This window comes from Lucilia cuprina, chromosome 5 (genome assembly GCF_022045245.1).
Source record: "Lucilia cuprina isolate Lc7/37 chromosome 5, ASM2204524v1, whole genome shotgun sequence".
Taxonomy (NCBI): domain Eukaryota; kingdom Metazoa; phylum Arthropoda; class Insecta; order Diptera; family Calliphoridae; genus Lucilia; species Lucilia cuprina.
Window position 1 is genome coordinate 56,598,393 of NC_060953.1, and position 16,262 is coordinate 56,614,654.

General features: G+C 26.8%; 1 protein-coding gene across 1 annotated transcript in view; it reads right to left on the reverse strand.

The window, feature by feature from the left end:
• Window positions 1-11,454: 11,454 nt before the first annotated feature.
• Window positions 11,455-16,262, reverse strand: part of LOC111682947 (putative mediator of RNA polymerase II transcription subunit 26) — a 58,717-nt gene continuing 53,909 nt past the window's right edge. Inside the window, exons 7-11 of the mRNA XM_046951278.1 lie at window positions 15,624-15,864; window positions 15,479-15,559; window positions 15,245-15,412; window positions 14,940-15,168; window positions 11,455-11,974 (exon numbers count right to left, since the gene is read on the reverse strand). Of these exons, the coding sequence (XP_046807234.1) occupies window positions 11,640-11,974; window positions 14,940-15,168; window positions 15,245-15,412; window positions 15,479-15,559; window positions 15,624-15,864 (1,054 nt within the window). The 3' untranslated portion in view covers window positions 11,455-11,639. The remainder of the gene's footprint in view (window positions 11,975-14,939; window positions 15,169-15,244; window positions 15,413-15,478; window positions 15,560-15,623; window positions 15,865-16,262) is intronic.

Consider the following 16,262-nt stretch of genomic DNA (forward strand, 5'->3'; position numbering starts at 1 on the left):
ACATACAGAAAAACGTAAAACAGCTGATTCCATCCTAACTTAGACCTGGTTCACACGGGGGAACTTTTGATTTTTGTGTGTGAGAGAAAGAGAAAGAAATATCAACCATCTCTTTCTCTCACACACAAAATATAAAGATTCTCAACAAAAGTTTCCCAGTGTGAACCAGATCTTACTATGGTACAACTTTTTTTTTCTTACTTGTAATACGGATGAAATTTCATTTTACTTTTTCATAAGACTTTACGTACGTAAAGTGTGATCGTGTGTGAAGGACCCTTTAATATTCACCCCGCTTCAGCATTTTGATTACGTTTCCGCATAAAGTAACGCTACGATCGAAAATTGCTATTCCAAAAAAAAAAAAAAACGGAATCGTAAGCAAAAGCAATTTGCATTATATTTCAAATGATCGTGTGTATTCTGCTTTACGATCATAACTACGTTTTTGTAAGTTGTTAGTGACAGAGCTTTCAATCAAAATGCAGAATACCATAATGCCAAATGGCGAAAATTTCGATTCGAATCGAAATACAGAATAATAAAAAACGAATTTTCTTTGTATTTACTTTACTTACAGAGAATTCTTTAATAAATTTTCTATTTATTAAGAATTTTTGTCTCAATACTCCATTTATAAATATCTTTTCATTCGATTTCACATGCATACAGAATTTTTGAATTAATTCTCTTTATATAGAGAATTTTTTAAACGATTTATAGAGAACTTTCGTAATGATTCTCTGTTTATAGAGAATTTTTTAATAATTTCTCTATTTATAGAGAAATTTAGAAATATTCTTTATTTAAAGCGATTTTACGAATCGTTTCTTTACTTTCGAGTAATCTTTGTATCGATGGGGTTTTTAAAGAGATTTTTTTTTATTTATAGAACTTGTTCGCTTAAGTTGTGTTAGTTTATAGGTAAATAAATTAATTCTTTCCTTAAGTTGTTAACACTAAAATTATGTACAGTGAATCAACTAAGTTTTTTGCCTACATTTTTTTTAAAGAGAATTTTGTTTTTTGTTCATAATTAAAATTCGAAAAAACAGGTAAAAATTAAATTTAAGTTTTCAAATAAAATAATAGAAATTATGTAAAATGGGAAAACCAAGAAAAAATATTTAAATACAAATTTTGGTGCATTTGCTGTTGCTTTTTATTATTTTTCATTAGAATTTGCAAATCAATAAAGTATTTTGCAGATTTTGAATTCCGGTTAATTTCGTTGGGATTTTCAAATTATTTTTTAATTACTTTTTGGAATTTATTGTTAAGAGAACGAGTGTGGAGTATTTTTCAATTGCAATTTGCAAAAATTATATCCACATTGTGTGAAAATGTAATGTTATTTGCCTTAAAAATGTTTAATGGATAATGAGGAAATTTCGATAAAAGAAATTAGTTTAGATTTCTAGAACAAGTGTAAATCAATGAAATATAATTATCAATAACATTAAAAAGTAATTGATGAAATGATCCAAAGAATTATTAGAAAAAAAACGCACTGAGAGGTCTTTCAAAATCTTTAACTGCCTAAGGGAGACGACTTGTATTCAAGGAAAACCATTGGACTTCCGTTTTATCTTTTTCAAAATCCATATACGAACTAGAAGGAACATTATGTTTAAATTTAGACTGCATTGGTTCCAAACGTAAAGTGAACTGTCGTGTAGTACAGGAAAAATTGCTAATTTAGATATTTTAAAACAAAGGTGGTTATCATACCCTAAGGTCAACAAAAGCAATATTTCTCAGCTAGTTTATACACTTATATATATTTAGAACCCAAATCAAGAATAACTATCCAGATCCTAATACGCCTACTGTATCTTATTCATAAAATAAAGAGCGGCTAGGATGGTACCTAAAAAACCTAAAATAGCAAAATACTTTATTGACTTAAAAAATTAACAATACATTCACATTTTATCAAAATTAATTAATATTACGATTTTACTTTTTATGGTAAAAAAAATTAAAATATAAGTTATTCTTTAAAAAATACAACAAACAAATTGCTTTATTTTGCTAAAAATAATTGTTCAGATAAAGTTTTTTCTTAAAATTTCTAAAATTTTACATAGGCAAATTACTTAATTGATTCACTGTATGTATGTATTAATTAAACAATTTATATATATATATTTTTTTTACTAAAATATAATACATATATTTTTAACAATTAATATAATTTAATTATTTAACTTTTTAATAAAGAAAAAGAATAAAATATAAAAATATTATATAATATTTAAGTCTACATAAAAATTAAGAAAATAAAATGCATATTTTGAAAACCAAAAAAAAAAAAAAAATAAGTAATAAAAGATGCAATCATAATTTGAATTTATATGCAAAATAGTAGTGATTAAGTCGAATACATAATTTTCAGAACGATATTTTATTATAAAACTAGATACTTTATTTATAAACAATTTTCGATTCGATTCTCTATTTAGGGAATTTTAGATTTATCTATTTTATTAAGAGTTTTTGTGTAGATTTGAAAAATTATTGAATTAATTCCCCTTTTTAAAGAGAATATTCAAATCGATTTTATATTTATAGAGAATTTTTGAAAAGGATTCTTTATTTATTAAGAATTTTCGAATCGACTTTCTATTTTTAAGAGATTTTTGAAATCAATTCTGTATTTATAGAAAATTTTCATATCAATTCACTATTTTAAAAAAATTTTTGAATAGATTATCTATTAAAATATAAAAAAAAAACTTTAAAAACGTTTATATATTTGTAGATGTTCAATTCACAATCAATGTAGTATCGTTGTATGTCATAAAAATGTTTGAAATAATATTTTTTTTAATAATTATTAAGAAAAAGTTTCTATTTAATATTGCATTTTAAATTTGAGCAAATTGAAAATGAAATTAAGTTTAAAGTTGAATATATATATATTTTTTAATTAATTTCTTTTATAAAATTTATTTTGAAAAAAAGAAAGTAAACAAGTATGAATTTATAGTCGGACATTGCCGACCATATGATACCCTACACCAGTCAGTATGTTAAAATTTTGAATTTTTTTTTAAATAAAGCATTTAATTTGTTTTATTGTGGAATATTTTTACTTATTGTTGACAAAAAAAAAGAGAGATTTTCTACAAGAGGGCTCATAGGGAAGAAGAGGTAAATATGGTTGTATGGGGGCTAGGAGAAATAATGGACCGATTTCAACCATTTTCAATAGCGATCGTCCTTGAACGAAAAAAAAACAGTATGTGCCAAATTTTATCAAATTATCTTGAAAATTGCGACCTGTAGCGTGCGCACAAGGTTTACATGGACACACAGACAGACGGACAGACGGACGGACAGACGGACATAGCTAAATCGACTCAGAAAGTGATTCTAAGGCGATTAGTATACTTGAAGGTGAGTCTAGGACCAATATTTTTGGGTGTTACAAACTTCAGCACAAACGCATAATACAGAGGGTATTATGCGTTTGTGCTGAACTATAGTGGTGTAGGGTATAAAAAGCAATGTTGTGTAGTTTTGTTAAATTTTAGCATAATTATGTTTGCATCTTAAACATGTATTTTATATAATGATTTATCTATTAAGTTGTAAATTTAAAAGAAAAAAATTTCATTTGGTTTTTAGATTATATAAATAAAAGTAAAGAAAAGGGTTTTATATTTATAAAATAAACTATATTTTAAAAAAAATAATTCAAAAAAGGGAACATTTCAATGGATTTAAAACATTAACAGTTTATTTTAAAGCAAAGATTTGTATGAAAATCTTTTCAAAGAATTAAAAAGAGTTTTTCATAGAAATTTTGTTTTGTTTCACAAGCCATTGACTAAACATTTTATAAAATATTTATAAAAAAAGTTTATTTTTTTAATAATATGTATTTTTTTTAGTTAGTTTAACTACAATTATATATATTGCAAGCTATTAAAATAAAATTCTTAATTTTCTTTTTTTTTTTTTGTACACAATTTTTTGTTTAAATTTTTGTTTTAAATATATTTAATTTTAAATTTTATTTTCTTGAAGCATTTAAAAAAAATAATTAAGAATAAGAAAAATTAACAAATTTTATATAAAAAAAAATAAACAAACATAACATTTGTTGGAGGAAAAAAAGAAAAATTATTAATTATATATTTTATAAAATATTTTTTTTTTTATAATAATTCCTTTATAAATAAGGATTAATTTTGCACTACAGCTTAATTAATGGAACATTTGGAAAATAATTTAAAAAAGAAACGACATTTAAACATTATTAACATAGCTCAGCAAAAAACATCATCATCATCATCAACATACAAACAATTTAAAAAAACATTCCTTTACTTAAAGCTAAAAATTAATAATAATACAAAAACAATATAAACTTATTTGGAGATGTGCAAAAAAAGAAAACTAAATTTATTTAACTGTGTGTTTTGTGTTAAAAAAAAAAGAGTGAAATTTGTTTTTTCTAAAATTTTAATAATTTCACTTAATTATACAATAAAATTGTATAATTTTTAAACATTTTTAATTTTATCAATATTTACATGAAATGAAATTATTAAAAACTCTTTGTTTTTGTTTCATTTGCTACAAAGAAATTAATATAAATGTTGCGCTATTTGAATTGTTTTAAACATTTTAGTCTATAATAATCTTTAAATCCCAGGAAAAAACTGTATTAGTTCTACAACTAGTTCTTGAACACATGTGATTTTAGCCTGAACTCGCGTTCTAGTTTGTCGTTGAGACCAATGATTTTTGTACGAAATTGTCAACTTCGGAACTGGTTCTGAGAAAGCGTTATGTAGTCAACACTCGTTCTTTGGAACGCTTGTGGAATTAGTTCTTAAATCAATGATTTTTATTTGAATTTGTCAACCTTGGAACTAGTTCCAGGGAAGCTTTAGAAAACGTATAAACAAATATTTCTTTTTAGCGTTTTTGTTTGAAATTATTAAGATTAGAAGCAATTTTGACAAATTGTTGAGGAATTTTTATAATTGAACCAATGTTATTTACAAAACTTACGTACATATACATTTCTTATGTAAAATTTAATATAATTCATCCTTGCACCTCTAATCTTTTAAAATAATTTTTTGTAAGGATATACGTTACAAGCAGCAAACTTTCCCTTCTCTTGGTACTATTCAATTAGTGAGCTCTTTAATATCTTGTAGAAAGAAAAAAATATACATTTGAACGCGTTCTCTATTTCAATAAAAATAAAGTTTTTACTAGGGTTCTATAAATCGACTTTTCGAAAAGTCGACTTTTCGTTTCAACTTTAGAACCCTAGTTTATACATTTTTAATTTTTTGACATTTTTTTTTTTCAATTGATTCCAAGAAGTTGTTTTGGAACTAGTATGCGTTCCATTGAACTAGTGCAGTAGCAATGTATAACTAGTTTCGAAGAACTAGTTCCTTGAAAACTATTTAGAAGTATTTATAAACCACAACAATATTCTAAAGAACAAGTTCCAGAAGTAATGGCGACACTACTAGTTTCAAGGCTATTGTTTAAGAATCTGAAATGATTCTGTTTTTACTCGTTCTAGAACTAGTAGATTTTAAAACAAGTTCTAAAATTTTTCCTGGGAATTAAAACCTATAGTAATATTAAGGAAAATATTGAATTTTATAGTCAGCTTTTTAAATTTAGAAAAATATTTAAAAAATAAAGATTTCGAAGGAGGTTATGATATGGAAATTATTTTCGAAATTTTTAGAAGTTTAATAGTTTGCCTACAAAACAAACACCCCTATTCTGTATTTCACTTACGTTTCGAAAATTGGTATTCCAACAAAAAAAAAAAAAAAAAAAAACAAACGGAAACGTGAAAAAAACAAGGGGCAATTCCTTTTTTATTTTAATGCTTTACGATTGTGCATATTCTGGGTATTCGAGCATAACTAAGTTGTTATTTTAGTAAAGGAATTTCGAATCGAAATGCAGAATACCAAAGTTTGACAAACGGAGAAAATTTCAATTTAAATCGAAATGCAGAATATTGAACCTAAAGTCGAATACATATACCCCTATCGCCAATTATCATTTCAAGTGAAATATGTTCCCTTTTCACTTTTTTCGTTCACTATATTATTTGTGGTGAAAAAAATTCTACAGTTGTGAAATTTGTTAATAGAATTTTGTTAACATCGTCTATTGTGAATGAATTGTTCACAACAAGTTCACATTAGCAATTTTTCCCTTCAAGGGAAATGAAAATTTCAAGGGAACAATATTTTCACTTCTATTGGCAATAATTTTTGTAAATCAATTAACTTTTTAAACACATTTTTTAAATACATACTTTATAAAAAATTTTCGAATCTATTTTCTATTTATAGGGGATTTTAGATTTTCCTATTTTTTATAGAGTTTTTTTTAGTAGATTTGAAAAATTATTCTTTCAAAGAGAATATTCGAATCAATTTTATATTTATAAGAATTTTTGAAAAGGATTCTTTATTTATTAAGAATTTTCTAAGCGACACTCTATTTTTAAGATATTTTTTAAATCAATTTTCTATTTATTGAAAATTTTCATATCAATATTTAGACTGAGTTTTCGAATAGATTTCGCAATTTTTTTTTTTTAAATTTTTGAAAAGATTCTCTATTACAAAAAACTATTAAAACAATTCTCTATTTATAGATGTTTAATTCACAATCGATGTTGTATCGTTGTTTGTTATAAAATGTTTCAAATATATATTGTTTTTTTTTTTTTTTTGAAATAAAAACAAATCAATTTTTTAATTCACAATTGATGTCGTATCGTTGTAGAGTTTTATATCATAAACATTTTTCAAATAAATTTTTTTGAAACAAAAACAAAACATACGACATACTACAACCGCACAAGTCAGATTGTGAATTGGACAAATAATAAGAAAATACAATATAATACAATACAACCGTACAACACCTATTGTGAATTGTACAATAGAATGTTTTGAATAGATTATGTATTTATAGATATTTTTAAGTAGATTCTCTATGTAAAGTGAATTTTCGAAACGATTCTCAATTTGCAAAGAACTATTTAATCGAATATAAAGTTTTTGAATAGATTTTCTATTTAAAGAGAATTTTTCGAATCAACTCTCTATTTTAAGAGATTTTTTAATTGATTCTCTTCTTATTGAAAATTTTTTATCAATTCGTTATTTAGAGAAAATTTTTAAATAGGTTCTCAATTAAAAGAGAATTTTCCTTTATTTATAAAGAATTTTTTAATAGATTCTCTATTTTAAAATATTTTTCTAATCGTTTCTATATTTATAGAAAATTTTGAGTAGATTCTGTATTTTTTAAGAAATTTTCGAACAGATTATAAATTTATAGAAATTAATAGATTTTTTATTTCTTAAGAACTTTTGAATCGATTCTGAATTTATAGGAAATTTTTTAATCGATTTTGTAAATATGCAGAGAGTTTTTATATTTATGGAGAATTTATGAACAGATTCTGTAGTTATAAAGAATTTTCGAACATATTTTGTAGAACTTTTGAATCGATTCTCTATTTACAGAGAATTTTTGAATAAATTATCTATTTATAGAGAGTTTTTGAGTTGATTCTCTATGTAACGAAAATTTTCGAATCGATTTTATATTTATTGAAAATTTTTAAATAGATTCTTTATACACAAAAACTTTTAAGAACAAATTTTTAATTTATAGAAAACTTTTCTCTATTAAATTTCGATTTTCTATTTATAGAGAATTTTACAATTAATAATCTATTAACAGAGAGTTTTTGAAATGATTCGAAATTTCCAGAGAGATTCTCTATTTTCAAACAGTTTTTGAAAAAAATATTTAAAGTTTAAAAAGTATTTTCAAATCGATTCGCTTTCCAAAGAGAACTTTCGAATTGATTAACTATTAAGAGAGAGTTTTTGAAAAGATTCCGAATTTCCAGAGTTTTTGAAAAAACTCTCTATTTTCACAGAGTTTTTGAAAAAAAGATTCATAGAGAGAGAGAGAGAGAAGAGAATTTCAAATCGATTTTATATTTATAGAGAATTTTTGATACAGTAAATTAGACTTTTTTTATAAAATAGAATTTTTACTTAATATAAAAAACAGCGTGTAACCAAAAAGCAATTTTGAATACTTTTCCGAGATTGGGCTTCAAAATAGGTTAAAAGACATTAAAAGGAAGAAAGTTTATTAAAAAAGAATTTGGCTTATGAAATAAGAATTTGGGAAGCAGTTTATCATTTTATCACATTCAAAGCTGACTAGAAAATTCAATTTTCTAAATGGAAATTTAAGGGGAAAACACACAACTATTTAATACAAAATCTAATTAAACATAATTCTTTAAATAGAATAGTAAAGTATTTATATAAATATTTTTAAAAGTTTACTACATTAAACAGAGAAAAAAATCATTCCAATTCAAAACGTTAATATTTGTTTTAAAAATTCTAAAATAACATTTCAAAATCTAACAGATTTAGACAGATTAGTTGAGTTTTGAAGAGTTTTTTTTTAAATTTTTTCACAATTTATTAGCAAAACTCTGTGAGTTTGGTAAATTTGCAAGGGTAGCAAATATCAGATATCATAATTTTATACAAAAAAGTTTCAGTTTTTACTTAGAAATCATTTCTTTTGCCTTCTAACAAGTGTTACTTGCAAAGTTGTGTGGTTTTTAGTCTAGCAAATTTACAAGGCTTCCTTCTTGATTAAGTCTTGCAAATGGCGGTTAATTTGCTAAGAACATCAATTTATTGAAATTTTTAATCAAGATCAAGTTGTATCCGGTTTACAAGTATCATTTACAATAATTTTAACTACGTTTTAGTTTGTCTTGCAAATTTTCTTCTTTTCTATGTTTACTACACTTGTTTGCAATGGTTTTTACTCAAGATCAAGTTGTATCTGGTTTACAAATTTCATTTATAATGATTTTTTTTGTTAAAGACTTGCAAATTGCCACTTATTTACTAGATATTATTATTTAATAAGAATTTTACTTTTTTTATCACATTTACAAGGCTTCTTTCTTGATTAAGTCTTGCAAATGGCGTCAAATTTGATAAGAACATCTAATATAATGAAGTTTTAACTCCAGATTGAGTTGCATCTCTGATTTATAAGTTTAATTTGCAATGATTTTTTACAGTTTTTCCGTTTGTCTTGCAAATTTGCTTCTTTTCTAAGTTCACTACACTTGTTTGCAATGGTTTTTACTTAAGATCATGTTGTGTCTGCTTTACAAGTTTCATTTATAATAATTTTTTTTTGTTAAAGACTTGCAAATTGCCACTTATTTACTAGATATTATTTAATCAGAATTTTACTTTTTAATCAAGTTTACAAGGCTTCTTTCTTGATTAAGTCTTGCAAATGACGGCTAATTTGCTTTGAATATCTAATATAATGAAGTTTTTACTCAAGATCAAGTTGCATCTGGTTTAAAAGTTTAATTTGCAATGATTTTTTACTGTTTTTCAGTTTGTCTTGCAAATTTGCTTCTATTCTTAGTTTGCTACACTTGTTTGCAATGGTATTTACTCAAGATCAAGTTGTATCTGGTTTACAAATTTCATTTATAATGATTTTTTTTTTTTTTTTTGATAAAGACTTGCAAATTGCGACTTATTTACTAAAACTGATTATTCAATAAGAATTTTACTTTTTAATCAAGTTTACAAGGCTTCTTGATTAAGTCTTGCAAATGGCGCCAAATTTGCTAAGAACATCTAATATAATGAAGTTTTAACTGCAGATAAAGTTGCATCTGGTTTATAAGTTTAATTTGCAATGATTTTTTACTGTTTTTCAGTTTGTCTTGCAAATTTGCTTCTGTTCTAAGTTTACTACACTTATTTGCAATGGTTTTTACTTAAGATCATGTTGTATCTGCTTTACAAGATTCATTTATGATTTTTTTTATAAAGACTTGCAAATTGCCACTTATTTACTAAAATTCATTATTCAATAAGAATTTTACTTTTTAATCTAGTTTACAAGGCTTCTTTTTTGATTAAGTCTTGCAAATGACGGCTAATTTGCTTTGAATATCTAATATAATGAAGTTTTTACTCAAGATCAAGTTGCATCTGGTTTATAAGTTTAATTTGCAATGATTATTAACTGTTTTTCAGTTTGTCTTGCAAATTTGCTTCTATTCTTAGTTTACTACACCTGTTTGCAATGGTATTTACTTAAGATCATGTTGTATATGGTTTACAAGTTTCATTTTCAGTGATTTTAACTAATTTTTAGTATGTCTTGCAAATTTGCTTCTATTCCCTCTAACAAAGTTTTTACTTTTCTATAACAAGTTTACAATGCCAATTTGCTTCAAGTGTCAGTATTGCAAAATAATCACACATATTAAGGAGATTAATATTTACAAGATCTGTTTAGTTTGCAAATCTAACTGCAAAATAAAAGTATATCACAGTATTGTTAATTTTTACTATAATTGTTAAGTTTTGCAAGATTTACAAGCTCTGTATAACACTTTTTATATATTCTTTCTATGATCTTGCAAACTACAGCAAATTTAAAAGGCTTGTTCAATAGTGATTAATTATCAAAAGAAAAATAAGTAAATCACAGACTGTAATAGTTAAATTTGCAAGATTTACAAGGATGAATACCATTTTCCATTACGGTTTACTAGTAAACTACAGATTTGGAATAATCTTTCAATGAGTAAATACCTTATGTATTTTCGTTTTCTTTAACTTGTAAACTGTTGCTTATTCGTTAGACTAAACAAAATCTAGATATTAACTCATCTTTGATCGTTTTAAACTAAACAAATATTAACGATTTGAAATGAAAACTTTTTTCTTGCCTTTAACTTAAAAAAAAAACTTGAAAAACTTAATAAGAACTTAAATCAATTAATTTGTTACACATGTTACTAAACAATAACTTAATATATGATTTTCATTTGTAATTTTCCAAATTTTTTATATTAATTTTTTGTTTTTATGATAAATTTCTTAAGTGATTAATTAAATTAATCACACAACCCTAATTTGTTGTTGTTGTTGTTATATTTTGTAATATTAACTAAAACTAAGTAAATAAATTTGTTTTTTTTTTTTTCTTAATGAATTTAACTAAATATAAATTTTCATTTTCTTTTAAAGTCTCTTTAATTTAGACTTAAACTAGAGTTTTTTGTTGTTGTTTTTTTATATATATAATAATATTTTGGCTATTATGCAAATATTTAGCTTTATAAATATATAAAAAATAAAAAAAGTTTTTAGAAGAACAGAAATACAAATCTTCTTAACATAAACATTTGTTAAGCTTACAGGCATTTAATTCACACATATTATACGTTCAATATCTTAAAGCCTGTTAGCAGTTATTAAGTTTTTGTTTGCAGTTAGTTAAACCAACCATCATCATTATCATGCAAAATCACCTTTTATTTTTAGTGATTTTTCTCTTATGATTATTTACTATTTTTATTTTGTTAAGCTGTACACACCTCCAGTCTTGGAGTTTTTTATTTCATCACTTTGTTGGTTTGTCGTGTGTGTTATCTTTTCCATTTTTTTGTCTTATTAAACCTTCGTTGTGCTTTCATTTCGTTAGAATTTTTATTTTTTTTTGGCGTATTTTTGTCAACATTTTTTTTCTTGTATTTATTTTCCTGATGATGATTGTGTACTATTACCTGATGAATTATTATTATTGCCTGTTGATGAGCTATTCTGATTGTTATTGCTTTGCTGTGGTATGGTATCACAGCGTCTATAGCAAAGTAAATAAGGTACTCGTGGTGTCCGTGGTAAGAGGACATGATTTTCACTTACCGGCTTGACAGAGCTGTCATCGAAACGCAACCAACTGCCATAGCCGGTGTGATAGACATCAGTGATATAATGTCCTTTGGTGGCCTCTTTGCCATCATGATAGACAACGGCAAAGAGACGATAAGCTCGTTGTTTTTGTGAGTACTTCTTGGAAGCTAAAATTTCTGGGAGAAAGAGAATATAAGGATTAGGTTTGAATAGACAAAGAAAGTTTAACAAATTTAAAAATTGTAGTTTAGTCACTTGCGTTGACTACAGACTATAGACTACACAATAGACTAGACTATAGACTAGACTATAGACTACACTATAGCCTAGACTATGGACTACACTACAACCTAGACGTTAGACTATTCTATATACTAGACTATACACTAGTCTATAGACTAGGCTATAGCCCAGACTAGACTATAGATTATACTATAGACTAGACTGTAGACTAGACTATAGACTAGATTATAGACTAGACTATAGACTAGATTATAGACTAGACTATAGTTTAGACTATTGACTAGACTATAGACTAGACTATAGACTAGCCTATAGACTAGACTATAGACTAGACTATAGACTAGACTATAGACTAGACTATAGACTAGACTATAGACTAGACTATAGACTAGACTATAGACTAGACTATAGACTAGACTATAGACTAGACTATAGACTAGACTATAGACTAGACTATAGACTAGACTATAGACTAGACTATAGACTAGACTATAGACTAGACTATAGACTAGACTATAGACTAGACTATAGACTAGACTATAGACTAGACTATAGACTAGACTATAGACTAGACTATAGACTAGACTATAGACTAGACTATAGACTAGACTATAGACTAGACAATAACTAGACTATAGACTAGACTATAGACTAGACTATAGACTAGACTATAGACTAGACTATAGACTAGACTATAGACTAGACTATAGACTAGACTATAGACTAGACTATAGACTAGACTATAGACTAGACTATAGACTAGACTATAGACTAGACTATAGACTAGACTATAGACTAGACTATAGACTATAGACTAGACTAGACTATAGACTAGACTATAGACTAGACTATAGACTAGACTATAGACTAGACTATAGACTAGACTATAGACTAGACTATAGACTAGACTATAGACTAGACTATAGACTAGACTATAGACTAGACTATAGACTAGACTATAGACTAGACTATAGACTAGACTATAGACTAGACTATAGACTAGACTATAGACTAGACTATAGACTAGACTATAGACTAGACTATAGACTAGACTATAGACTAGACTATAGACTAGACTATAGACTAGACTATAGACTAGACTATAGACTAGACTATAGACTAGACTATAGACTAGACTATAGACTAGACTATAGACTAGACTATAGACTAGACTATAGACTAGACTATAGACTAGACTATATACTAGACTATAGACTAGACTATAGACTAGACTATAGACTAGACTATAGACTAGACTATAGACTAGACTATAGACTAGACTATAGACTAGACTATAGACTAGACTATAGACTAGACTATAGACTAGACTATAGACTAGACTATAGACTAGACTATAGACTAGACTATAGACTAGACTATAGACTAGACTATAGACTAGACTATAGACTAGACTATAGACTAGACTATAGACTAGACTATAGACTAGACTATAGACTAGACTATAGACTAGACTATAGACTAGACTATAGACTAGACTATAGACTAGACTATAGACTAGACTATAGACTAGACTATAGACTAGACTATAGACTAGACTATAGACTAGACTATAGACTAGACTATAGACTAGACTATAGACTAGACTATAGACTAGACTATAGACTAGACTATAGACTAGACTATAGACTAGACTATAGACTAGACTATAGACTAGACTATAGACTAGACTATAGACTAGACTATAGACTAGACTATAGACTAGACTATAGACTAGACTATAGACTAGACTATAGACTAGACTATAGACTAGACTATAGACTAGACTATAGACTAGACTATAGACTAGACTATAGACTAGACTATAGACTAGACTATAGACTAGACTATAGACTAGACTATAGACTAGACTATAGACTAGACTATAGACTAGACTATAGACTAGACTATAGACTAGACTATAGACTAGACTATAGACTAGACTATAGACTAGACTATAGACTAGACTATAGACTAGACTATAGACTAGACTATAGACTAGACTATAGACTAGACTATAGACTAGACTATAGACTAGACTATAGACTAGACTATAGACTAGACTATAGACTAGACTATAGACTAGACTATAGACTAGACTATAGACTAGACTATAGACTAGACTATAGACTAGACTATAGACTAGACTATAGACTAGACTATAGACTAGACTATAGACTAGACTATAGACTAGACTATAGACTAGACTATAGACTAGACTATAGACTAGACTATAGACTAGACTATAGACTAGACTATAGACTAGACTATAGACTAGACTATAGACTAGACTATAGACTAGACTATAGACTAGACTATAGACTAGACTATAGACTAGACTATAGACTAGACTATAGACTAGACTATAGACTAGACTATAGACTAGACTATAGACTAGACTATAGACTAGACTATAGACTAGACTATAGACTAGACTATAGACTAGACTATAGACTAGACTATAGACTAGACTATAGACTAGACTATAGACTAGACTATAGACTAGACTATAGACTAGACTATAGACTAGACTATAGACTAGACTATAGACTAGACTATAGACTAGACTATAGACTAGACTATAGACTAGACTATAGACTAGACTATAGACTAGACTATAGACTAGACTATAGACTAGACTATAGACTAGACTATAGACTAGACTATAGACTAGACTATAGGCTAGACTATAGACTAGACTATAGAGTAGACTATAGACTAGACTATTGACTAGACTATTGACTAGACTATAGACTAGACTATAGACTAGACTATAGACTAGACTATAGACTAGACTATAGACTAGACTATAGACTAGACTACTGACTAAACTATATGCTATTCTATGATAAGACTAAAGACAATTTCTTTTATGAATAACAATTTTCAAAATCCACTTACTTGAATCAATTTTCAGTTCCACTGGAAACTCAACCTTTTTCAAAATCTTTGTGCAACCATCCGAACGATAGTCGAACCATTTAAGGTGTAAAATTAAAATAGGAGGCAATTTTTCTAAATTCATTTGTTGCCAGGCCACCACCTCCTGTTTGCTCTTACTGCCGGTAACACCTTCCAATTGATCACGGCCAACTAAGATCTCTAAAGCCTCCTTAACCGAGGCAGCTTTCTATTGGAAAATAAACAAAAACAATAAAATTCAGAAAATAATATAATCAATTATAAAAATCAACAACGAATTATACTTCAATATTCAGTTGCAATGTAAAGAAAGGCTGTATAACATCTGTTGAATGCTCTCCCTCACGTTGTAGACGTGAACGTAATTCTCCGCGGAAGATATCACTTAATGGAGTGCAACCAAAATCAGTTTGACGTGTTACACTGCCCTTATTGCGATTATTGCAAATCATCTGGAAAATTAAACAAATAAATATTTAAAAAAAAATAATATATTTTTTATCTTTCCAGCTAATCACCTGCCACACATCTCCATCCTCTTCGACCGGTTCAGTTTGACCATTTTGTTCGGTATTTGGTTTGGCAATTAATTTTATAACCTGAAAAGAAATAACAATCCTTATTATTTATTAACAACTCATGATGTGATATTTCAGATCAAACCTCCAACATTTCATCATTTAGTTTATTAAGTATATAACTTAAAAATTCTTCGGCATCTTCCTGCCGACCCTCAACATGTTCCTCACGACTATCATTCCATAATTTGTAGATTTCTGTGGGTTCAAAGGCAGGATCACACTGTAAATCTCCACCCAAATCATCTTTGTTGCCTTTACCTCCTTTGGCGTTACGTAAACGCAAACCACTAGGTAGATTAGAGAAATTTGACATAAAAGTCATCCTGTAAGCAGAAGAAGAAGAATGATAAAAAATTCGGCTGTATATACTTAAATAACGTTCCAATCGAGAAAATAGTGAAAATCTGTGACCACTCATATTTCCCACTAAATATCGATTTTTATATGAAATATATAAAATCGGCTCTAGTTCCCTAAATAACGCTCCAATCGAGAAAATTGTGAAAATCTGTGATCACTCATATTTCCCACTAAAAATCGACTTTTAAATGAAATATCTAAAATCGGCTGTAGATCCTTAAATAACGCTCCAATCGAGAAAATAGTGAAAATCTGTGATCACTCATATTTCCCCTAAATATTGATTTTTTTATGAAATGTCTAAAATCGGCTCTAGTTCCTTAAATAACGCTCCAATCGAGAAAATAGTGAAAATCTGTGA